This window comes from Mesoplodon mirus, assembly GCF_964341445.2.
Source record: "Mesoplodon mirus genome assembly, chromosome: 2".
Classification (NCBI taxonomy): domain Eukaryota; kingdom Metazoa; phylum Chordata; class Mammalia; order Artiodactyla; family Ziphiidae; genus Mesoplodon; species Mesoplodon mirus.
The window spans coordinates 202147402-202174456 of NC_138977.1; the positions used below are offsets into that span (position 1 = coordinate 202147402).

A 27055-nucleotide genomic window follows, 5' to 3' on the forward strand; every position below is an offset into this window, starting at 1 on the left:
ACTTCTACTACCTAGGAATGTATGGGACCTTGTCTGTACCAGATAAATGTTATTTGCAGAGCTTAGCTATTTTAACTGATAAAAAGCAAAGAGAATAAAAAATAACTTGTCCAGCCTCTGTTTTCTGGATGGATTCTCTTAGTTTTTCATAATATTGCTTGAATTAGGGAATGAAATGGATATAATGCACAACTGACACTTAACTCTGAAACGCTGTCAGCCAATAAATAGTGTTCAACTCATGTATCATAAGCACATTTGAGGTGATCGCACTATAAGACTGTTCTGACTCACACCACTTGCCCTTACGTATCACGCAGATCAGGCTAGCCTGAGATCGTATCAGCCACAAACCATAAAAATGGCCCCACCCTCTACCAGATCTTTTATCAGTTATTACAATATTTAGAAAATGCATGATCATTTAAAAAATCCTTTAACAATAATTTCATTCCAGATAAACATTCTTATTGTACTGCCTGGGTTAACTTTTCTGATCTTCCCATTCTGCTCAATATCTTCCAAGCAATAGGTACCCAATAAATGTTTATTGATTAAAACCTTCTAGAACTGGAGAAGCAAGAGAGAGACTGCCTATTTTAACAGCTGGTAGTCAGAATGTCCATATTCAGAGAAACAGTAGTACCAGATGACTAGAGTTAGGAGAAGACATCCCCAAGGTCTCAAACTTAGATGACTGGGAAAATGACACTACTAGCAAAAATGGGGATGGTGTAACTAAGACAGCAGTTTATAGGGCAAGGTATGAGCACAGTTTTTAGACATGGATAGTGTTGATAGGACATCTCAGGAGAAAAGAGTACATTAAAGAAGCTACCCAGTACTGTCTTTACCATAAGTCCTGTTTCATTCCTAAGCAAAGTGCACTGAGAGCCCATTATGTTATTCTGTGCTCCAATTCTGCTTCATGGAATCTTCACATTTTCCCAAAGCATATTCAGTTATTATAATCTGATTTTAGTGAATAGAGGTTCAAAAAGTAATTTAAAAATTATTTAATATACAAAGTGAAAAACTGTCTAGAATACAAAAGAATTTCACATTTTTTTTTAAACAAGTAACACCTTCTAAATTATTTAACAGATGATAGATCCACAATCCTTTATCTGAAACCCTTGGGGCCAGGTGTTTCAGAATCATGAAATTTTCAGATTTTAGAAAGGTAATTCAGTGCATATACCATACTACATAAACCCCAGGCAGGGTCTGTGGCAGCACCCTACCCCCAAACAAGCAAACACGTTAATATTTCTACAGCAAAAAAAAAAAAAAAAAAAGATATTCACACTAAATGGGATAGATTCAATGTCAGTTCAAGTTGGATGTGCAAGCAGGTGAGTTCTGTCACCAAGCTTATGAAAAACCTTGTTATCAGAGGTTTTTGAGTCTTGGAATTACAGATCAGGAGTACAGACCTTTATAAATTTATATGACAAGACATGGAAGATTCCTTAAACAAAAGACCCATTTATACAAATGAAAACACAGATAAGCTTTCAAATACATTATAAATTAACAGGCATCTTTTCTTTGATATTATTAAATGTACATCTTAAATACATATACACATAGCACACTTAACAAGATATGAAAGAATCAACTGGTATTAAAGGCACAGATGCACAATCCCTTCTGTAGGAAAGGGGTACAGTCAAATGTGCATTTGGGATTGAAATTGAAAATGGGATTAAACTAACTCCTTATGATGCCAGGAAAAGCACTGTTGAGTGCAACACAAGGAGGTAGGGTTTATTCTTCAAGAAGTACAATTCTACTTGCAAGCAGTCTCTTCCACAGAAACACAGGCAAACAATTTTTACTTAGAATACATGTTAGTTGAGATTTTCTTTTCTGTATACATTACTTTGGCCTTATGCCCAAAAGTTAAATGTTGAAAGATAGTCAAGTTAAATAAGTAATGTTTTATCAAGTTTGAAGACAAATGGATTCCAAAGATGCTCCTAAGTAGCTGTAGTATTTAAACAAGTCCACTGACTCATTAAATTCTATCTGTTCAGAGGTTAAAATTACCCAGAGTCAAAATATTGCACCGTGAAATCATGTGTAGTTTCTGATCATAGTCATTTCTTCCATTGATTGGTGTCTGAAGGATGGTGTCATAAGAGAAAAATTTCCAACATTTGCAGCAACAACTTCATAGGTTTGGGACAGTCAGTAAGTGGCAAGTCATTCTGTTAACCAACTCCAATCAAGATTCTAAAACCAGGCATGAAAAAGTTACAATTAGATATTGACTAAAAGTGGTAGGTATATGGGTGTTCATTTCTGCAAGTTTTCTGTATATTTGGACATTTTATAATCAAAAGTTGAAAAACCAGAAGTACAAATAAGTTACAATTAAGTAGTTTACCTTTTCTGCTAACTAAAAAAAAATATTTCAGAGTTTTTATAAATATTTGAAGCAAATAATTAATGAAAGAGGAAATAACAAAGAATTAACATCAAGACTAAATGTAGTGAAAGTTAATTCAGTAAACATTTTATTGTAGTTTCTCCAAGTTTTAACAAATCAATAATTCACAGTAACCAAATCTTCATATAAACACTTCTATAAATTATAACCATATTAACATTGTTCATTTTGCATACAGCAGTTACTATATTTGAATTACAGTACAAATCGTGTCCAATCTTATTGGAGAAAATTGATTGCTGAAGCAAAAAAGTACAAACCATTCGATTTCAGTGGTCACACTGCAAAGAAAGCTCACTACTCACTACTCATTTAACTTGACCAAAAATGCTATTGTTGAAGATAACTGATGACATAACCCTAGTATATCCGTGAGTAAGAGAAGATGTGGAGTTGAGGTCAAGCATTCCTCAAATGCTCTTTCCTCTGAGTTCTATTCCCCATCTGCATCCCAAATGCCAGATAAATCTAGCATGGAAAGTTAAATCCTTTGCACCCAACATACGTAAAACAGACATCCGTATCCATATAAAACTTACCATCATACTGTTGCCCTGTTTCTCATTTGCTTCATGCATAATAGTGCTTAAATGGCCAAGACAGTTCAAATTTTCTTCTATTATTTGTGCTAAAGTCTCCCTGTGGAATGAAAGCAAAGAGGCATACGAATTTCCTCTATTTTCCGGTCTTCAGGGTCAGGATGATTCTGCCCTTCCGACAACACTGCAACCCTGCAACCCAATGCAGCTGATTCCTGTAGTCTTCAGTTTCCTCATCCCTCCCACCCAGAGGCAAGAGTCCAATTTGTTACTCCAAGCTGCTGCCTCTGCCGGAGTCCACTATAACTGCAATCTGATTTTCCTCTGAAATATAAGTGGCACTTATATACAACTTTTTCCCCCTGAAAATGCTCACTGGGGGGAAAAAAAGATCCTGTGGCACAGCTAGATGAAAGATCTCTTTGTTGCTGAAACATTTCCCTTTCCTTCTAAGTAGTAAAAACATCAGCATGCTTACTTCAGAGATACACATGTAGGGGAGGAGATACAAAAGTACAATCTTTTCTGCAAATATCAGGGAAGGTGAAAAAAACTGTTTGGAAAATACAGATAACAGCAATGAGAAAGAAAACAAGCAAGCTGATTCCTGAGGGCAGCAGAAGAAACCTGTGACAGGGGAGCTGCCCAGAACCAAGAAGTATCCCTGAAGTTTGTATTTGAAGAAAATCCTGAATTTGGTTTCCACCTTCTACACTTCCCTCTTCCATATGGCCTCCATCCTTACCTTTTACTAACCCTCAGTCCCTACCCGACTAGAATCAGTTCTAAGCCATGGAAGATAGTCATTATTAGCTCAGAACTAAATTCTCATTCAGCTTATTCAACAGATAGAAAAACTGAGGCCAACAGTTCCCAATCCTTGGTGGTTAAGTACCACAGGTACATTATAATTGAAGTTTTCCTTTATAATGTATTCCTACTGGAAAATGTATTTAAAAATTCCTGTTGAATATACTTTTGCAAACAACCACAACCTCACATTGAAAATCACTTGTATAGAAGTAACATTTGCAACCATTTGCATCCCCTAATAAACCTACATGCCTTTAATGAAAGCAAAAAGGTATTATATTTTATTTGTGTCAATTCTGATTAATGGAATATTTCCTCAAGTCCATATAATTAATTATAGCCTATGCTGTAGCTGTGGATGTATTACATTGAGCCAAATGTATAATGACCCCAAGATATACCCTGGAGCTTGCTTTCTTTTTTTTTTTTTTTTTTTTTTTCTTTTTGCGGTATGCGGGCCTCTCACTGTTGTGGCCTCTCCCGCCGCGGAGCACAGGCTCCGGACGCGCAGGCCCAGCGGCCATGGCCCACGGGCCCAGCCGCTCCGCGGCACATGGGATCCTCCCAGACCGGGGCACGAACCCGTATCCCCTGCATCGGCAGGCGGACTCTCAACCACCGCGCCACCAGGGAGGCCCTTGCTTTCTTTAAGAAGATAAAATACCTGGTATCAGCTTGCCTTCCTGCCATGTGCTTTTCTCTCATAAAAGGAGAGTACAGAATGTGCAACTGCATGACCTCCTAAGCAGTGATGTTACATGGCTGCACCTCTGCAAAACTAATTATGGGCAGAGCTTCCAGGAAATGCTGGTACTGTAGAGGTCTCCATGAATTGTGAGAAAAGCAACAATACACAAGCTAGCAAAGAGCCAATGGCTCTGGATATGGCACATCTTATGCGGAGAAAAATAACAGAAATGGATAGTCATTCAGCTTTTAGCAGAAGAGCAGGAATTAAAAGAAAATATAGCACTTCAAACTTGAGTTATTTGCAAAAATGATTTAAGGCACTGAAAAAAGTCATTTTAGAAATACTAAGTTATAAAATGAGTAAATTAAACTCAATTCCATTAGAGGGTTGATCAAGGGCCCTAAAATGATAACTGCAAAAAGATAGCATAATTTCTCAGAGATAAATGGTTAAGTGAGGAATAAAGTTTGGCTAAAAGATTTGATAAGCCAATAACAGATAAAGAACTTAGAACCTGGACTGAGCTAACAACAAGTAACATTTGCTGAAGATTCACTTCCCAAGCATTTTATATACACTGTCTAGCTGAATTTTCACAACACTTCCCATTTTACAGGTAAGGAAATGTGAACATTAAAAGAGTCAAGTTAACTGTATAAGGTTATTACAAAGAGACAATCAGGATTCAATCCTGGTCCATAACGCAGTGAAGAATATGTCTTAACTACTGCACTGTACTGCCTCATTCCTACCACTGCTCTTGAAAATACAACTATCTATTGTAACAAAGTGAACCCACCCATCTTGAGGAGTTACCACGCATGACAGAGGATGTTCACGTTCTGCTGAAGTTGTGGGCAGCCATGCTGATGCCTGAGGGGTTACACCTTCTAGACTGGATCCTACAAGGGACCGAGCAGAGCTCTGTGTCTGAAGGAAAAAAAAAAAAAAAAAAAGATTACAGGCAAGCACCTCCACACATTCATATTCCTAAGACTTAACATTTCTATCACTACTTTTATGCATAACCAGACTATTTCTGTATAAATCTATCTCTAGTCTTACACACCCCTACTAACTATCCTGTCCTTGACCCCTTTCTTCACTGACTAAAACCAAATGTATCTATCCTTCTATTCTACTTTAGTTGGAAAAAAAAACCCTCCAGTTGAACAAAGGACTGTTTTTTTAAACCAGTCAGGCACATCTACCCCCAAATTGGGTTGGGATACCACAGTAGTCTAGGGCTGAGAGGAGTACAAAAACAGGAAACTGGAAAGGAGAGAGATAATGAAAGATGATCATGAAGTCCTGTATCAGAATTGCTAGTGAGACACCAAGCAAAGAACAAGAGCGTCAACCCAACATAAAATACACGTGTCTTCAAGAGGACACAGATCATGCTGATAAAAATCCCTTTTGCAGGGAGTAACAGCAAATCAATATCATATTACATAATTCATTAAAAATTACTTACACAGGCAATTTTAAGGAGATGCCATATTTCTTTCTGCCTCTTTCCCTGCATAAACATGACAGTATTGTCAGCTTCTTTGATGTTACTGAGGGCCATTTCCACCTTGGGCAGTAGATCAATAATCTTCTGCTTACAGCCCAACAACTTGCTGGAGAGGTAAAATCTGTGTCAGACACTTATACATCCCCCAAGACTGTACCCCATACTCCCAAACCCAGCTGGGGGAATGAATCACAATCAGCATAGATTTAATGACTGATCTGCAAAGCAATGCACACAAACAGGACACATAAATGCATGCAGCTGTGGTCAGGGTTCCCAGCGTACTGCCAGTACTCTTCCTGGTTCTAGTATATTTACCAGAAAAGGGTATTACACTTTGAAAGGAACATGATAAAAGTATCCTGGCTTTTCAACAGTAAGGAAAACAATATTTCTACCTCAAATGACCGAACAGCTCCTTGAGAACCCGGTCCTGACTCTGCACAGTATGCACAATGATTTTCACCATCTCCGTGCTGTCGCTGTAGGAGTGATCTATAAAAGATCTCAGTCAGTAGGTATAACCTCTCTTCTGCATGAACATATCAGCCTCCAAACAAAAAAATTCCTAAAAATCTGAAACTAGTTTTAATTAACATCTCCATTTAGTTTCAAAACTAAATTAAAAGATTTTAAGATTATATATCTATAAATAATCATATAACTAAAAATGAAGTCTGTGTGTGTGTATGTAATGTATATATAGATTTATCACTGTATCTTCAGTTTTAAGAAGAATCATCTTGGCTATCCTTAACCCATACTAACCCAAGCCCCAGACACATATGCAGCTTTCTGGACAAGAGATCATTTTTTCTTGGATGATTAACATAGTTTGTTTAGAAGCAGTAGGACAATTCATCAAACTTTCACTGACTCAAAGGAAGGAATCCCAGCTAGGCTTGCTTGGAATTTCATGTTTATCCACCTGTTTATACCCACGAAAACGCTGAAAAAAGCTGACCAACTTAAGCCAAATCTGATGCGCTAATAAAAGGACCTGTAGACACCTTGAAAATTCAGTTTGAGGGTAGTATGAAATCTTAAAGCAAACTGGTAGCTGACAAATGTCCTCAAATGGGATGGTTGTGTGGTCACAGTGAGTGGGTTCTACCGTTATAGATGCCATCTCATTTAAAAAACAAACAACCACAATTAATTGTAATATTTCAGAAAATGGCTATTTAAGTTTTAAAACATTGGAAGGTTGCTCATGGATCATGCTGGTATTTCCCCGGACAATAATTAGTCTCTAATGCAAAAATATTATTATTATTATTTGCTATTCTCTACTTAAAATTTTCTCATTTAACCCTCACAGGAGTCCTGTGACATGGCTACTGTTGTTACCCACATTTTACTATGAAAGGAGTATTGAAAGAGGTTTAAAAAAAGTTGTGTCCTTTGTTAGCACTGCAACGACCTCGACTAGCACTCAACTTGATTCCCCACACATCTTTTTCTTTGTCTCTCCCTCAACAACAACCAGATACAGAGACTCCAAAAAGGCTCCTCTCCAAACAGCACTTCTTCATAAATCCCACGGGCTAGGCCCAACAGCTGTCCCATATAACTAGCTCTTTTAGATGGTCAAAGACCTCAGAACTTTAACCTACTCCAACATAAAGAATGAAGCAAGTTGGTTTTCACCATTTTCAGCTGAACAAAAGTCTCAAGGCAACTCTAAACTGGAAAAGACACCAAAAACCATACCTCAAGTGTGATTACATAAGCCCCAACAATAGACAAAACTTCTTGTCACAACTAGTTTGTCACTCAAGGTGACTATCAGTTCAAAGAAGCTACCTGGATAGCAAGTTTATTTCTAGGCCCTGTGATATGCTGATATGCATGGCTACGGCAAAGTTTTATAAAAATAATCCAAACAAAATGTTATCAATGACTGTGGAAAGTTAATCCACTGAGTCAATGGATGGAATTTTATATACCTTCATCTGCAATATCTGATTCAATGGCCAGAAGACAGAGTAATGAATATCGATTAAAGGAAAAAAAATTAGCCTTGCTCTATTTGAAATCTTAACTTTCAATATTTTACTCTAACCACAACTTATATCACTTTTTGGGCAATATCTTCAACTTTTCTGTCCTCTTATTGCCAGCAAGATCCTAACCCTACATCAGTCTAACCACCTGCTCTATCAGTTTCTGTATCCAAGCTACTAACCACTACCAACAAAAAAAATTATACTATCATTCTCTCTGTCGTAATTACTAATTCACAGGGTTTCACTTCTGCTCTGGATTCTTAATAAATGTCTTGGATCAGCAACATCTGCCATTGCACACACAAGCTTTCAAAAATCTTTAGCATACTCCTTAAATCTATGATGTCACACCTCTTCAATTACAGAAAACCCCACTTCTTACTTCGGGATAGGAGGACATAAAGCAGTAAGATCCTCACCTTCCAACCCCTATACCCACATAAGTGTCTGTATCCACACACATCCCCCCCCTTAATATCAGTGGCAACAAGCCCAACCCCTCCTACTGTTCTCTGGAGTCAGCCTCTCAAACTTGTTCAGAGACTTCCCTCTACACAGGCTTTTGGCCCTAAGCACAAAAATAAGCTCAAGTCTTTCTTCTGAAAACTGACCTCCCTTGATTCTTCATCTCCTCCTAGCTGCTCACCTCTCTTCTTTCCTTAACAGCCAAGCTTCTGGAAAGAATAGCCTAGATAACCAGTTCTCAAACTTACTGGTCTCAGGACACCTACACTCAAAAATTCTTAACAACTCCAAAGTGTTCTTCAGCAATTAAACTGAGAAATATAGAAATATTAATTTATTCATTTAAAAATAACAATAAACTCATCTATTAATACATTTTTATTCAACATAACTGTATTTCCCCCTCAAAATTTAGTGAGAGCACTGGCATTGTTTTACATTTTTGCAAATCTTTTTAATATCACCACCAATCTTATCAGAAAAGCATTTAAGTATTGGGAAGCTGACAAATTTCAGCTGATGGATAGACGTTTTCCTACATTTTAATTTTTTGCTGGAAACATGGAATTTTATCATTGACAATACTGCTGGCTTTTTTCCTTCAAGTGACTGGCATGCTCCATAAATTTTTAGAAAATATCTGCCCCATAACCAAATCTGAATAACCGTAGTTTTTCTGACAGTCATTGTTCCAAGTAAAAATGGTGTTCCATTAAAGAAGAGGCCGGTCAACAGCAATGTAAACAACCGCTGAAGTGGTTTTCCTTAAGACAACCAACATACCTCAGTATGTAGCAGAAGCACTTTATGAGTACTTCCTATTTTGTCACATAGAATATTAAAAAGACATATACTCAAGGGTTGAGATTTAAATAGAAATTTTACTGCTTTATCAAGGACACTCTTAAATAAAACTGGTATTTTTTTAAAACTATGAATGCATGTTAGTGAAAATCAATGACTACTAGCATACTTTGGTGCTCATGCCTTCATTCATGCTAAGCAAGGTGCAAGCTGTTTACCCACCAATGCTTTTGCAGCATCAGTGAAAATGTCAACATAGTAAAAAAGGCAAATAACATCCTAGTATTATGAAAACAGTTTTGACCTCACTGACTCCTCTGAAAAGGTTTCAGGAATCCTCAGGGGTTCATGAGCCACACTTTGAGAACTGCTGATCTAGACTGACTTCTCCATTCCCTCCTGTCCCGCTCCTTCCTCAGCCAACTACAATCTGGCTTCTGTTCCCAAAAGGCCGTTATTTGACCAAGATCACCAATGATATCCAAACTACTAAGTCCAGTGAATATTTTCATTATCATTTTTATTACCCACATCTCTGTAGCATTTCACCCTACTGATCACTTTCTTCTTGAAACTCTCTCTGTCCTATTCCAATAATATCATTCCTGCTACATATTTGAGCCATTTCTCAATATTTGTAGGCTCTTCTGCTTCTAGCCATTTCTTGAATGTTGGTATTCCCTAGGATTCCATCCTTGGTTTTCTTATTCAACATACTTTTTCAAGATGACCACTTTATTCCTATGGCTGATTACTCTCAAAATAGCTAAATATCTAGCCTGGGCTTCTCTACTAAATCCATATATATGTACACGTCTGTGTGTGTGTGTGTGTGTGTGTTCATGTATATGTATATGTATGTGTGTTTATATATACATGCATATATACATACATACATAATACTACTAGACATCTCTGTTTGAATGTCCCACTGACACCTTAAGATCAACATGTACAAAAATGAACTCATGTTCTTTTCCCATTAAGTCTGTCATCTTTCCTATACTTCCTATTATGGTGAGTGGTCCTACCATGCACCCAGCTGCTCTAGCCAGAAACTTGGCAGGCATCCATGATTCTCTACCCCATCTCCTGCCACCCATATTAAATCCATCACCCAATACTAACAGTTCTACCTCCTAAATCTCTCTCTTGCCCTTACCCTCCTCCTCTTCACCCCACTGCCACAGTTCAGGGCTCTTTGCCTTAGCTAATGACCCACCTTATCCTGAGTCATGATTACTTCAACAACCTTATAACTAATGCACATCTCTAGCCCAGCCTCCCTTTAATCCATTATCCACAATGCTACCAGAGCAGTATTTCTAAAATGCTAATCTGATCATGCCATTCCCCTGCTTAAAACTTTTTAGGGTTTCTCTTTGCCATCATGATGAAATCCAAAATCGTTACTATGACATACCAAATCCTTTATTATCCAGCCACATCTCTCCTTCTGAAGCTACAATCCAGTCACGCTGCATCTCCTCAAACATGCTAATTGTTACATGTATATGTCTTTACCTATTATACTTAGATATGCAAGAGCCTACCTCCTTTCACTGAGCTACTGCTACTTATCCTTTAAGGCTCATCTCAGATATCATCTCCTGCAGGAAACCTCCTCTCACCAACCCTGACCTCCAGTCAGGGTTGGATGCCTATTGTATACGTACCTCATAAATGTTTGTAAAAATTAACTGAACAAATTCCACTACAATAAAAACCAACATAGAGGAGATTTTGATATTTGTTAAATACAATTTAAGATGTATAGTAATTTGCATGTGTTTGTAAATTTTAAGGTGTAAAACTTATGGGTTTTGTTCGTTTTTTTACAATTTCAGTATATAGCAAATTAGGGCACAGACTTCACCTTTTATTTCTTCTATAACCCTTCAAAACAAATCAGTTTTTAACTGAAGGAAAATATCTTGCACATACATAATACTTTATAGTTTTCAAAGCACTTTCACAAACATCCTCTCAAATACATTGCCACATACAGTCACTGAGTTAGGAAAGCTAGGTTTCAACCCCATTTTGCAGACGAGGGAAATGAGATACAGGGAGAAAAGGTTATTTGCCTGAGGTCACTTGGTCAGTAAAGTGCCCTATCTAGAATGCAAGGCTTCTGATTCTCAATCCAGTGCTCTTTCCAGCAGAACATGCTCTGTATTCAGCAGATGTTCAACAGAATTGTTTTGCCCATGAAATAAGCAATCAGCGACCACGTGCAGATGAAGGCATCATTTTCACAGTAAATGCTTTGGCCTAGCACATGGGCATCCCTCTGCCCATTCCACACCTGAACCCACAGTATCAAATTCTTTCCAATCTCTTTAATTTTAAGCAGCACTTATTTTTTCCCGTCTTTCACACATTTTCTTGCTTCCTCTTTCCCTTGAGTTCCTTTTTTCTGTTTCATTCCTTTCTTTCACTTCCCTTTGAAGTTTTTTCTCTGTTTTCTTACTTTGCCTTCCTAATTTCTTAAATTCTCACAAACTTAAAAGCTGTTGTACCATAAACATCTCAATGGCAATACCCAAACTGGAATTTATTCTGCAGCTTATTTAAAATCCAGTCTCCTCGGGCTTCCCTGGTGGCGCAGTGGTTGAGAGTCCGCCTGCCGATGCAGGGGACACGGGTTCGTGCCCCGATCCCGGAAGATCCCACATGCCGCGGAGCGGCTGGGCCCGCGAGCCATGGCCGCGGAGCCTGTGTGTCCGGAGCCTGTGCTCCGCAACGGGAGAGGCCACAGCAGTGAGAGGCCCGCGTACAGCAAAAAAAAAAAAAAAAAAAAAAAAAAAAAAAATCCAGTCTCCTGGATTTGCTAGTGATGGTTTCCTAAAATGCCTTTGTGTACTGTGAAAAAGTGTCTTACCTGAAGATCTGTGCTTTAACTGCTTATAGAGATCAATGGCACGCTGTTCCCTATGAAAGAAAAAAAAAAGGTTCTATATGTGAAGATAGTTTAATGATTTTAATAATCCCCAACTTGAAATGAACAACATTATTTGAATAGAGTAATGATCCCATTTTAAAGCAAGTACATATTGCCAATGAATATTTTACAGAGCATTTCACTGGGTAATAAGCAAGATCTTAAGATGCAAAGTTTAATATATTAATACTTCATATCTGCTCTGATCTACTATCACATATATAATATCCTTGCACCAGAAACACTTAAATGGGAAAAATTATGACCTGTGATTAGAGGAAAAAATCTCAAGTTTCTAATCAAAACACTTAGGAAGTTAACCTTATTTAGGGAATCTAATAGACAATATCTTCCTTGAACCAGAAGTATGGTAAGTAGGGAAATAGTTTGTAACTTAGAACACTTGAAAATTTCTTAACACTCACATGAAAAGATGCTTTGATTTAAAAAGCAAAGGTCAACCCAAAGAGTTATTTCCAAAATTTCCTGTGACTAAGAAAGAACTTCCTTTTTAAATATCATGCCAATATATTTGGGGAAAGGAAAACTGTAGAAAAGAATCACATATAGACTTAATCTGCCAGAAATACAAAGAACGAATAATCTGCTACCAAAAATTACAGACATCAACACCAACAACACGAGTTCACCCTTACAGAGATTCCATCAAGTCTCCCTGACGTCGTCCATAGGGGCTCTTCTGTAGCTCCATGATTTCAGTGTGCAGGGACATGATCTGATCCTCCAGGTATCCAATGACACCCACCTAAAATATGATGAAACACAAAAGAAATGACAGGCTCACCACCACATAACACAAAGAACTCAGAGAATGACTTGCTACAGTAAGAGAACTAAGTGATTTAATGCAGAACACTGATTTTGTTGAAGCCTTTTTATCTTTCAGATTATGGCATGTAATTTTCACATGAGCACCAACTTATTCCTAGGCTTCTCTCTTTTCTCTCCTGACAACAGTAGACTACTAGCATTTTCTTTTTCCTCCTGAGAAGCAAAAAGATAAAAGTGTCACTAACAAGAAAAAGTGGCCATCAAAACCACTGCATCTCAGTTCTATGATTTTCATTGCCTCTTGTTCCCAACTGCCTTGAATAAGGATGCAGAAGGATAAAGACATGGGATTTCCCAACCCAGGATACCAACTGCCCCACCCATGTCCTCAGGGAAGTGCTGGCATCAAGAAGAGCAACAACTTAGTGGGACCACAGACAGATGTACCGGGTAAGGAAGGAATCTGCCACCTAGAGAATGATTTATACCTAGTGTAACCATATAATTTATTGTCCGAACTAGCATAATTTTGAGAGTATTATTGATAATTATGGCAAGACAGGTATAAACTGAAACTGTCCCAGGTAAACCAGGATGTCCAGCCATCCTATCTAAACCAGTCATAAAATTAACAGTGATAACTACCATCTGTTTTTCACTCCCATTTAATCTGTATAACCCTATTAAAAAAAGGTACAGTCCCTATAATATCATATGGAAACTGAAGCTCAGTGAGACTTCAATTTAGTCTCTTTTGCCCAAAGCCTTGGTTTTCATCCACTATGGTACTTCCCTCTATATATACAAAGTATTTACTAGATATTTGGCTGATATTCAGGAATGACAATGAAAAATACTCTACAAACCAAAACCAAAGACAATTTCTAAGGGAGACCTCAGGAATTAATAAGCACACAAAGTGAGCTCAATGATTTTACCTCAGCATAGTGGATAGCCTTTTCTTCCATTTCTTTCCATGCTTTTAACATTTTTTCTGAGGCTAAAAAAAAAGTCTTAATTGGTTATCTCAGAAATAGCCATAGCTTTAATTACTGACCTACCCATCTCCTTGCCATATCAACATCAAAAACAGAGTTATGAGTTGAATTGTCCCCCCAAAAGATACGCTGAAGTCCTAACTCAGTACCTCAGAATTTGACCTGATTTGGAAACAGAGTCACTGCAGATGCAATTAGCTAAATTAAGATGGACTCAATCCAGTATGACTAGTGTCCTTATAAGAAGAGGAGAAGAGACACAGACACAGACACGTGAAGGGAAAGCTCCATTTGACAACAGAGGCAGAGATTTAAGTGCTACAGCTGCAAGACAAGGAATGCCAAGGATTGCTGGCAAACCATCAGAAACTAGGAAGAATCAAGGAAGGATTCTTCTCCACAGGTTTCAGAGAGAGCACGGCCCTGCCAACACATTGATTCTGAACTTCAAGCCTCTGAAACTGTGAGATAATAAATTTCTGTTGTTTTAAGCCACGCAGTTTATAGCAATTTGTTATGGCAACCCTAGGAAGCCAACACAGATGATTTTCTCTTAAAAAAAAAAAAAGAAACATCATTTTAAAAGTAATACATGAACATGATCTTCTTAAAAAATCAAATACTATGTTGGGGTATAAAAAGAAAAGTCTCTCTCTTCCCCTCCATCCTCCACCCTCAAGGATCCCTTTGTTAGTCATTTCTAACATAGACACATATCCTTTTCTCTCACAAATGGGACCATCTATATATACTTTTCCTTCTTTGCTTTTTTCCCCAACTTAAAACATTGCTGCCATTAAAGACCTAAGTGATCTTTTAACATCAGCACACGGAGGGCTACATCACTCTTTTTAAACAGCAGTATAAGATATACAACTGACAAGTCAAAGATAATTTGATAAAATAATTATAATGCTTTGCCATTCATCAGAGTGCCTATAATATACAAATAGAAATAAAACAGCAATCATAGAACCTGCTTTAGTGGGTAAACTTATTTACCCAACTAGACACTGCTGATCATTTATTCTGAAATACACATGCCTTGCTCAGGATAAGTATACAAACCAGATTTATTTCCCAAAAAAAGATTTGTTTCATGAAAGAAAATAGAAATGCTGAAGGCGACCCTTTTGGTTTATTATTTGAATTTTAACTCTGCTTTTCACATTTCCTTAGTACATCTGAAGGGAGATAAACTTGGAGTGAAATACTGAAAAATTGGAGGCTGCATACAATAAAAAACAGTGGGACTCCACGGTAGGTGGTTCGGGGGAAACAAAAACCCTGGAATTATTTGTGTTATTATTTATAGAAAGATAAGTAGTTTAAGACTTCCCAGGCTAAGAAGTCACCCCAATACAGACTTTGTATCTATTTTCTAAATGAGGTTTGAAAATTGCAAATTCTTAAATCATTTTTGTATTTTTCTGAAGCTGAACAATTTTAGTCCAACTGTGGTGGTGGTGGTGGTGAGGACGGGAGGTGGGGGGGGAAGGGCAGGGGGGAAATAAAGTTGCTCAATTAAAGGTTAAGAATAAAAAACTAACATTCAAACCAAACACGGTTTATGATGATCTGAGATGTCCTCTCTTTTGTTCTAGTATGAATGTAAGTGAAACAACTGGCTAAGAAGAAGGCAACATAGCAAATGGCTTTAAGAGACTAGACACTTCTTTCAAATACATTACCCAACACTTACATATCCCATAAGTCATCTGCTCACTATATCTTTCCAAGTCAAGCTGAATGCTTTTGTGAAAAAACTCCAATTTAGCTTTCAGTTGCTGAGATGCTGAGATTAAAGTGTTCTTCATTTTTGTTAAGTTAGCATTATATCTAAGAAGACTTAACCTAAACCAGAGCAAGAAAAAAAAAGATATAAGCATTTCAGAAACACTGGACAAAAGTTTAAAGACTCAAATTGCCATAAGCCTAAAGCCTATGTTTCTATGAGAAATAGCTGATCTCTAGAATCTGGTCTCTAAAGACTTCCTGCCCATGATACTCTATGATAAAACAATCTTCTTATACTAGGACTGTTCAGGAACTACTGTCAAGCTTTTGTAACTGGATGGTTTCAGACCATCAGTAAGAATTCTACAAGTCTGATCAGAATATTACATTTCAAATTGGCCCAGTATATAGTATTGCATGGGATATTGACTAGTGAAAACTGGCAAAATTAATTCTTGAGCATTAATGCACATGACATTGTGCGTGTAAACAAGAGAATCCACTTACATTGCTGCTCTCTGTCCCTGAAAGAGCCTGCTGTAGTCTTCTTTTAGCCCAGACACATAGTGCACTGCTTCGGCCCATACTTTACGCAGCTGTATAATTGGAAGCTGTATTTTGCTGTCCTGTACTATGTGTAAGAAGTTGGGGAAAAGGAGAGGGGAGTTACTTTTTAAGATTCTAGAGTTCATTTACTATTCTTTGTGATTTCCTGTCCATACAAATAGCATTCCCATAGATACTAGAAACGGATGCTAGAAAGAACCACTTGTTACTGTTTCATTCAGTCAATGTACATTTACCAAGCACCTGTACACCTAACGTGAGCCCTCCAGATACAAGGGGAAATAAAAATGAAGAAGATGTAATTACTACATAATCGCAAAGCTTACAATTATTCCTGTCTTTTTTTTCCTTGCTTCTCTCCAACCTGGAATACTCTTTTTTTCTCTCCACTAATTCAAATTCTTTATTTCTCTGAAGATCTAAATCAAGTCCTACGTCCTCCACAATCTGCCACAGTCTTTTCTGCTTCTGAATAACAAATTTCATCTCCTGGACTACCAACCCAGCTTCAGGAAAACTTTATTTTTTTACAGTATAGGATTACAGGGTAAATAGCAGCTTAATAAGAAATGCATTCCTCAATGTAAGACTTATGAAATTATCTATTTATGATTATCTCTTGTCTTTTCTTTGGTAAAGGGAATGCTTCTTTCTAAAACCATGGCAGGTATATATTAAGTTCAATGAAATTCCATTTTAACATTATAAAATTCTCCAAGATTGAAGAGAGATTCATCTCATATTTAAGGTGGCAATTATATTCTCTGTTATTCTTTTCCAATGAAAATCTTCAGAGAAAGGTCACTACACTGGATTTCATATTGAGAAAACACATTATCTGAAACAGACTTCAAAAAACTAAAGCTGTGTAACTGGAAAAATCTTTGCCTCCCCTAATAATGATTAATGGCCTCAAATGACTTTTCTTCTGTTTTTATATACCCACACTTACTCCTGAGGCTTCCTATAAGAGACCAAACCAAACAAAACCCACACCTTTTAAAAAAGAGTCTGGGTGAAGAGAGCCTGAAAAAAAATCACATACTGTCAAAAATAAAGTCTGGGGCTTCCCTGGTGGCTCAGTGGTTGAGAGTCCGCCTGCTGATGCAGGGGACGCGGGTTCGTGCCCCGGTCCAGGAAGACATGCCATGGAGCGGCTGGGCCCATAAGCCATGGCCGCTGAGCCTGCGCGTCTGGAGCCTGTGTCCCGCAACGGGAGAGGCCACAACAGTGAGAGGCCTGCGTACCGAAAAAAAAAAAACAAGTCTGAAAGGGCCTAGAAATGATACCCCAAGTATCCAGATTTTGGTTTCTAATATTATTCTCAATTAAAATGAAAGGAACCAGGGCTCCTTGGAGAAATGGCCAATTCTAGGACTAGGGCAGGAATTTTAAAAGATGGTCCTGGAATACCATGTGGTGCCAGAAAGTAAGGAAGTGCTTAAAAAAACAAAAACAGAAACACCCTTATTGATGGGGCAAGTAAAAGGGGCACAGGAAGCCAACTGAAAGAGCTCCTAATGTAAGCTCCAACAATTTGAACAACAAAATAAATAAACTAGTATTGGATTATAATCCATAATATAAAGTAAATATCCATGAATTCAAATTGATATAATAAATAATTGAATAAATTAATAAATGGGAAAGAAGAGATAAATCTTGTGTGCAAAAGAATTCCAAACAAATTATGTAGATACTCTACCCTAAAGGAGGGGGAGCATAACTTCCACTCCTTAAGTGTGGGTTCTTGCATAGTGATTTCCTTCCACAGAGTACAGTATGGAATGGGGGGGAAAGACTAAACTTTACAGTGGAGAAAGCTGACAAACACTACTTCAGCCATGTAAGCAAGGCCAATACTAACAGTCATTAATCATGTTGACAATATGTACCCTTTACATAATGTGATGAAAACAGCACTTGAATTCTGTGATCTTTCTCTCAAAAATCCATTTTCCTAGTCTAATCATGAGAAAAAATATCAGATAAATTGCAACAGTGGGGCATCCTACAAAATATTTGACCAGTACTTTCAAGGTCATCAAAAACAAGGAAAATCTGAGAAATTATCACAACCAAGAAGAGCTTAAGGAGACATGACAACTAAATGTAATGTGGTATCCTGGATGGGATTCTGGAACAGAAAAGGGACATCAGATTAAAAACTAAAAGAAATCTGAATAAAGTATGACCTTCAGTTAGTAATAATATATTGGTTCATGAATTGTAACGAAAGTATCATACTAATGTTTAAGTTGTTAACAATAGGGGAAGCTATCTGTGTGGGGGAGGGGAGTAACATAAGAACTCTATACTGTCTGCTCCATTTTTCTATAAATCTAGAACTGCTTTCAAAAAAAAATGAATGAAAAGGAAAGATTATATAATTTCAGCCCTTATGCCCAATTTTGTTCTTGATTTTATAATTTTGTGCTTGTTTTTAGTTTTGGGTAGACAGAAGTTGACCACTTAACTTCTTCAAAAGAAAATAATAATTCTCTCAGGATAAATGAAATCATTTGTATGTTAAGCAGTATTCATAGGATAACATGAAGTATTTGAACATGCTTAAATAATGAAGGAGAAACTAAAAAGTGGGCTTAATTAATAGTGAATATTTATTGTTTTGTATGTGAGAACACCATCCACAGGAAAGTAAGTCTTCTCCCAAATGAGGGATCTGGTGGTGATTTAAAATTTACCTCTTCACCTTTCAAACCATACAAACCCATCTTTCACCACATATAGAAACCTGAAGTATGAGACACAGAACAGAAACACCAAAGGACCATTTCTACTAGTCATTTTGAGTCAAAATTATATTATTTCAGATTTAAAGCTCAGTCAGTAAATGAACTATACTTACCAATATAATTTACACAGTCAGATAAACTTCTGGAAGCAAATGGTCCTTCATATACAGTCTTACTTTTATCAAACAAATAAACCATATAGCTATCACAGCCCCTCTGAAAGAGAAACAAACAATTAAGAAAAAAGATCCTTGAAAATCCTAGGTTCTCTGAGTACCTAAGCACCAGATTTCCTACTTTGAAATGCCAATGGTGAAGTCAATTTCATTAGCATACATCTCACAGATTTAAGGTCTAAACTTTTGTTTAGGAAAAATAAATAAATAATTGTAGTATGGACTAAAGTGAAAAACAATCACTAAATAAAACTAAGGATAAAAGAAGACCTAGGGCTCCCCTGGTGGCGCAGTGGTTGCGAGTCCGCCTGCCGATGCAGGGGACACGGGTTCGTGCCCCGGTCCAGGAAGATCCCACATGCCGCGGAGCGGCTGGGCCCATGAGCCATGGCCGCTGAGCCTGTGCGTCCGGAGCCTGTGCTCCACAATGGGAGAGGCCACAACAGTGAGAGGCCCGCGTACCGCAAAAAAAAAAAAAAAAAAAAAAAAAAAAAAGAAGACCTAAAAGAAGAACTCTAAGATGCAGACCATCCCCCAAAGAATTCCAAGTATACATCAAAAATGCAGGGCATGTAATCTCTCTGTGCAAACAGATTTCTTATACTGTAGGTATATTAGAATTGTCTTACAACTCCATCCAAAACACACTGGGAGGCTGGTTTCCGAGGATCCAAAGAAATTCCCGTCTCTGAAAGAAGCTCTTGAGAACCAGTATTTATTCCAGTTTCACGCTCAATACGAGACTGTAGTGAATGAAGACTTTCATCAGGTGGTAACAGAAAAGAAATGATCTTTGCAGAAGTCATATTTAGGATGTGTACTATCTGTTTAAATAAGAAAAAAGAGAAATAACTATTGATCGTTTGCTACATAAAAGATTCAGTGCTAGATACTAAAGAGAATTTAAACAAAAGGCATTATTTCTGCATTAAACAAGGTTCATTCATTTTCCAAAGTGAGATCTCCTTCTATAATTATAGAATGACATTCTGAAAACTGAAGAGTTTACTTTTCTACTGCAACTGATGTTAGTTCCAAGGAATAAAGTTTCAAAGTTCTAGGGATGTACAAAATCAAGAAATAAAACCCCCAACTTAAAAAGGTAACACTTATAGAAAAACGGTACAGATGAACTGGTTTGCAGGGCAGAAATAGAGACACAGATGTAGAGGACTAACATATGGACACCAAGGGGGGAAAGTGGCGGGGAGGGGTAGTGGTGGTGGGATGAATTGGGAGATTGGGATTGACATACATACATTAATATGTATAAAATAGATAACTAGTAAGAACCTGTTGTATAAAAAAATAAATAAAATACAAAAATTCAAAAAAATAAATAAATTAATTAAAAGGTAACACTTATTTTGAGAAATATATCACTGACCTGGAAGGAAATGTTTATGAATTGCCTAATAGATGCCAACAAGTTAAGTGCTTTCACATAACATCCTGTTAATTAGATCTTCTAATCTCCATTTTGGCAAAGACAGAAACCAGAGCTCTGAGAACTTCTTGCCTAAAGCCCCAGTGAAAGTAGCCTGATACAGGCCAAGTAAGTGTGAGACTGAGTTAGGTGGGGCTCTACCTCGGTAACCAAGGACAGCCACAGAGTTAGAGGTCAGTCTTTTGAACACAACGTAATTTTTTTTTTTTTTTTTTTGCCGTACGCGGGCCTCTCACTGTTGTGGCCTCTCCCGTTGCGGAGCACAGGCTCCGGACGCGCAGGCTCAGCGGCCATGGCTCACGGGCCCAGCCGCTCCGCGGCATATGGGATCCTCCCGGACCGGGGCACGAACCCGTGTCCCCTGCATCGGCAGGCGGACTCTCAACCACTGCGCCACCAGGGAGGCCCCACAACGTAATTTTAAATCCTTTTCCTTCTACTGTCCTTAGATAAGCCGTACCAAGTTAATACCTATGTTTCCCCAATGCCTTATATTGACTAGTGTATACAAATGATTAAAATTATCTCTGCTAGAAATGTTTATTACAGAAGTAAAGCACTAACTTTCTTTTAATATATAATAACCTTCTAAGTTTAAAAAAGGTGGGGGGAAGAGAAGGGAATCTTCCAAGTTGACATGGATTACAGTACAAGCATACCAGCTGAGACCTTCCATTCCATCCTGGCCTAGGCAGATTTCACACTGTGACAGTGGCCACTAAGAACAATAGCAGAAATTTAGTATGAAAATCCTAAGGTGGACATTTACTTTTACACAGGGTATATTTCAAACTAGGGTGGGGTGATCATAGCATCCCACTACTAAAGCCGAGCTAGAAGGGAGCAAAAGAAAGGGTGAGGAAATACAACCTAAATTAATCTTTTTGTTCACTCAAATATTTGATAAGTACCTACTATGGTACATACTATTTAGTGTGTTGTGCTAGTAATGGGTATGCAAATTGAGTAACTTACTGATCCTTGCCCTCCATAGGATAATAGTCAAATAAAAGACATTAAGAAACATTAAAAGAACTAAAATACAATGCAAAATGCAATAGGTACTGTAATGATGTAAAATATTGTGCCGATTCTGAAGGAGATTACTTGGTGGGAGGAGAGGGATGCTTTATAAAGGAGGCACTATCTGAGCTAAACTTTGAAAAGGAAGAATGATTAGAACAAGAAAAGACTAAAAGAAGAAAGGTTCTTCTAGGCAGAAAACAACAAGGTAGGCAGAGAGGTAGAAAGGGATGAGCATAATCAGAGAATATAAATTATTCAGTTCAAATGTACCTAAAATGATGCCCCCTTCGGGCATAACAGGAGCTAAGCCTGGAAGTGCAGGATGAAATGAGACAAAGATAGATTCTGAATACCAATGTTAAGAGTTTGGACTTTGAAAGGGAACTATGGAAGGCTTTCTAAATTGAGAACCTGGCAAGTTCAGAATTGTTAAAACATTCAAAAGATAAATCTCACAAAATAATTGGATATGTAAATTGAAGGACATGGAATAGTCAGACAGCCAAAGTTTCCAACCTAGGTAACTGGAAGGGTTACAGTGCAAGACAGTGCAAGTAAGGGTTATAGGAAAAGCTGCAGAAGTAATTAACGGAGCAAATGTGCTCAGTTTTTAATGAATTATGTCTTGGATAAGTGGGACCACCAAGTGTAGTTATAAATACTCTGCAGAGAGTTGTATAGTCACAACTAAGGAGATAAATTTCGAAGTTATCCATACTCAGTTTATAGTTAAAGTTATACAACTGGAGAGACTGCCAAAGAAAAGGAAGAAAAGTAATATGGAAGAAGAGAAAGCTAAGGAGAGACTCTTAGTGGCAAAGAATGTTCAGTACACTTTTTTCAACTTTGCTACATACTTAAAGTTTTTCATAATAAACAGTTGGAAAAATATGCAGACTCACTAAACTTTTTTTTTAAGGGAAAGAAATATTTCAGTAACTGTTTTGTTGACTTCTTCTTTAAATGAAAATAAAACAGATACCATTCCCTCCTTGAACAATGTAATAAACACCTTAGAAAAATGCCCTGCAATAATACCAACCTGTTTTGCAGTTCATGCTTCTGTGTTACACATGACATTCCCCTGTCTGTAAATCTTTCCTCCTAACCATTCCCAGGATTAACACTTACTTATCCTTCAAAGTTCAGTCCTATTATTACGTCTAGGAAGCATCCCTGAACTACTATGAATACTACCCTACACATACCTTATTCTGTACAACCTCAAAATAATATTGATCTTTTAAAGAAGACATTACTGTACCTGAGCTATAAATAAGTATGTGTGTGTGTGTGTGTGTGTGTGTGTGTGTGTGTGTATATATATATATATATATATATATTTTTTTTTTTTTTTTGCCCAGATTCACAGATATGCAAACCGTGGTGTTGCAAACTGAACTAAAGTCTATAGACCACTAAACACATAGGAGGACTCTTTCCCCATGCTCTACGACAAGCACATGCTCACAGACCCCTTCCAAGTAAAAGTGATGCTATGATTACCATGAAAAGGCTAAAAAAATCTGAGATAAAAACCGAAATTTTTTGAAGGCAACAAAGAACTAAAGAGTGTCACCAAGTCCTGCTTATCTAATACATTAGGGGATGATTTATTCCTTGGCACAGGAGAAGAAAACCAAATCATGACACCAGATATCTTTTCAATGCTAGCCAAGAATGACACCAACATAGCCTCAAGTTCCTATTTAAAAAAGTATATCAACATGAGAGTAAAACGTTATATGACTTACTTCTTTCTCATTTCAATTTTAGAAATGCTACCTGCTACAAGCAATCAACAAATATGAAAAGACCATAGATGAGAGTTGTTTTGGGGTATACAGCATAATAGAACCTCTCATTCATATCACTGGATATTTACTGAGAACCTGGTACATGCCCTGCTTTGTACACAATGCCGGCATAGGGATGGTGTGGTGGTAGGGTAGACAACTGTTAATAAAAGTAGTAAAAGCAATCCCAGCATTGAAAAGATAATCTGTATAGAGAGGCATGAGTGGAAGATGAGAAACAATTAGAGAATATATAATAGTAAAAATGATTAAATGACAAACTGTGAAGTAGAGACCATTCAGAGAAAAGGAAAGTTGAATATGTGCCAATGTAGGTGAGGAGTTACACAGAGATAGATATCAGTCTGGGCAGAAGCATCTGTCAAAGCACAAAAATGCATAATGGACTTGATGGCATAAGGAGCAGTGACAAGCTGGTCCTAAGTGAAGTGAAGGGTAAGAGAAATGAAACAAGCACTTGGATGGGGTGGACCTGAATTAAGAAAGCCCCCAAAAGCCAAGCAGATCAGTTTAGACTTGACTTGGTAGGCAAGAAAAAACTGTTAAGTTTCTTGGACAGGAGAATAAAAAAGCATTTTCAGAAGATGAGACAGGCAGTTCATGTTGCATGTACTGTAGGATGGAAAGGAAATATAGAGGCATGAAAGCCAGGTAGGAACCTTCCTCAACAAACCAAATCTAGTATGATTAGACGTAAATGAATGAGGTGAAATGGTACCAATATGAGAAAGGGGAAAACCCAAAAGATGCTACAAAGGAATAATCAACAAGACCATTTTGAAGTAAAACTGAGAATGCTTACTAAAGAAATAAAAATGCATCCACTCTAAGAATATCATCTTCTTTTTCATATAAGCATCAGGAAAAGATTATTAAAATATATTTATGCCCATTTTCCAAATAAGTTTGTTAACTTCAATGCAAGTCTTATGAAGTAGACCCCATTCAAACTAACCTTCAAATTCAGAATGTGATCCATTAATACAAAACATCTTGGCTGCTTCAAAGTAAGATCAATAGGTCCTCCTCTCTGCTGAGGATCCCAGTTCAGCATCAACTGTAGCCAGTTTTCCATAGGTTCTACTATTAAACTAGAAAACATACAAAAACAGGGTAAAACTCATTACGTTCCAATTTTCCTTTAGTTTTGTAAAAAAAGAAAAGGTAGTTTTACATGTTGTCCATTTCCTTTGTCATTATTTGTATCATTTTATATCTTACTTTCAAATAATTCATGAAATGACACATGACAAGCCTTTTTTCCATAAAAAACAACCCAAAACCCACATATGCAAGTTACCAGCAACTCCAACAGGTGAATCCAGTTCCATTCCCTAAGGAATCCATTCACCATAGTATCCCAAGAGTGTTCTTAGCACCTAAGCCAATCAGTTGAATGGCAGTTCTTGTTTCCACTAGGCCTGTGCTGTCCATATGGTTGCCACTAGTCACAAGTGGCTATTTGCATTTACACTTAAGTTAATTAAAATTAAATAAATTTCAAATTCAGTTCTTCAGTCATACCACCCACCTTTCAAGTATTCAGATACTCATGTGGCCAGCACAGATATAAAACATTTCCGTCATCACAGAAAGTTCCACTGGATAATGCTGCTTGAAACAGACAACAACTCTACTACTGTTCTTTTAAAACCCTGAAGAAACTGAGGCAAACTTCCTCAACTAAAATATACATACCTACAAAGGCTATTTGGTTGAGGTAAATGGCTACTAAACCGAACTTCTCCTGTCATCTCTTCGCATGCAAATATACACTTTGGATCCTTCTTCTTAATCTTCTCATGCCTATAAAAACAAAAGCTACCTCAGTTGACAACCTGATTCTCACAAACACTAAGAATTTTTGCCTTTTAATTTTATTCAATTATGTGTTAAAAAGCAATTATACCATTTAAAGAAAGGTTGGGGGGGGAAGCGGGCAACTGAAAATTCCCATTCCCATTAATCATACCAAAGTTCTCTTCCATTTCTTACCAGGTAAACGGCTGCAGATGATGCAAAAAAGGCCTATACCCAGCAATACACTCAAACACCATGGTCCCAAAGCTCCAATAATCAACAGTGGCTGTGTAAGGCTTATTCTCAAAGAGCTCTGGGGCCTTAAAAAGAAAAAATGCTTTAAACATCAACACTGTAAGAGAAAAGCTACATGAGTTTTGAACTATTATATTCACAACCTTCAGAAATAAGAATGAGAATCCTGTACACTTAAATTCAAAGAAACAATACATGTCTTACCAGATACTGCAATGTTCCCACAAAAGATGTACACAGACTTCCTTGATCAACATCTTTGGCATATCCTAAATCAATTATTTTATGCATAATCTGCAAAATAGTAAGTATTAAATGGTTCAGAAATTGGAAAAGGAAAGGCAATGATGTCCTTATAAGGCTCTGGAGAGGGTGGTGGTGAAGAGCATGGGCTCTGAAATAACACAAACATGTTTCAGGCCTGAGCTCCATCACTTAAATAGCAATGTGATCTTGATCAAGTTACTTAACTTCTCTCAGTTTCCTATGTAATGGTATTACTAACAATCCCTACTTCACAGAATTGCTATTAGGAGTCAATGAAATAGTGAAAATAATTTAACAGTGTCTGACATATGGTAAAAACTAAATATAGACTGGCTATTAATTTTTATTTTGGTATATTCAGAATAAGCTTGATCCATTAAAACTGGAAGGCAAAGGCAACTTCCAAACTTGTAAGAAGCATCATACCATTTTAGAGTGGATCAATGTGAGTAAACAGCTATCTAACTTCAAGAATATCCTGAAGTCTCAGGATACAAAAAACCCCCAAATAGTTGGTGCAAAGCATACACAAAGGGCTTCTAAGAGAAGATGCATCATCAAGGTTTCATCATCTCCAACTGATCATTATCTTCACTACCTAAGGCCACACAATCCAATTCAAGGTTTAGATTCTTGGCTTTATGTCTTTATTGGAATGGAATTTGGGCACCAGAAGCAAGAAAACTGCTCAAATTACTTTGACAAAAATATATGTTCCAGGAATCAATTCACAATTTCTAGTTCTTCTCAAGATGACTCTTTTAGGAATCTGAGAAATCAAGGTTTTGAATTTTAATTAAATATAGAACTTAGGACTTTTGGGGAGGAGAAAGAGTTTTGTTTTGTTTTTCTTAAGTAAGAAACATACTTTAAACATATTTTTTTCTTAAAGCAGACCGAGGATGTGTGTGTTTTTTGGATGTGCTTTGTAAGGATTAACAAAATTACTTACTCACTGCCTACTACCTCTGCTAGATACTGTGCTGGAAAAAAGAAATGAACAAGACAGGTGTAGTTCCTTCTCTAATGGAGCTAACTGTATTAGCAGAGGAGACAAACAACTAAACACAAAACCACACTTCAGTGTAGTGAGGGCTGGGATGAAGTATAGAATGCTATGGAGGGCACCAAACCTCAAAGACTAAACTACATCATGGAGACTCTATTCGATTGGCATG

At 37.3% G+C, this 27055-nt stretch overlaps 1 protein-coding gene across 2 annotated transcripts in view; it reads right to left on the reverse strand.

The window, feature by feature from the left end:
* Positions 1-1001: 1001 nt before the first annotated feature.
* CHUK (component of inhibitor of nuclear factor kappa B kinase complex) overlaps positions 1002-27055 on the reverse strand; it is a 34479-nt gene continuing 8425 nt past the window's right edge. Inside the window, exons 6-21 of one of the 2 annotated variants that reach the window (XM_082631546.1) lie at positions 25815-25904; positions 25551-25675; positions 25254-25361; positions 24511-24646; positions 19895-20089; positions 19203-19305; positions 16274-16397; positions 15732-15883; positions 13970-14031; positions 12896-13005; positions 12180-12229; positions 6416-6512; positions 5976-6123; positions 5315-5428; positions 2995-3094; positions 1002-2238 (exon numbers count right to left, since the gene is read on the reverse strand). In XM_082631546.1, the coding sequence (XP_082487672.1) occupies positions 3026-3094; positions 5315-5428; positions 5976-6123; positions 6416-6512; positions 12180-12229; positions 12896-13005; positions 13970-14031; positions 15732-15883; positions 16274-16397; positions 19203-19305; positions 19895-20089; positions 24511-24646; positions 25254-25361; positions 25551-25675; positions 25815-25904 (1683 nt within the window). In that variant the 3' untranslated portion in view covers positions 1002-2238; positions 2995-3025. Of the gene's footprint in view, positions 2239-2994; positions 3095-5297; positions 5429-5975; positions 6124-6415; positions 6513-12179; positions 12230-12895; positions 13006-13969; positions 14032-15731; positions 15884-16273; positions 16398-19202; positions 19306-19894; positions 20090-24510; positions 24647-25253; positions 25362-25550; positions 25676-25814; positions 25905-27055 lie in introns of both variants that reach the window. The other variant, XM_082631545.1, reaches the window with a different exon arrangement.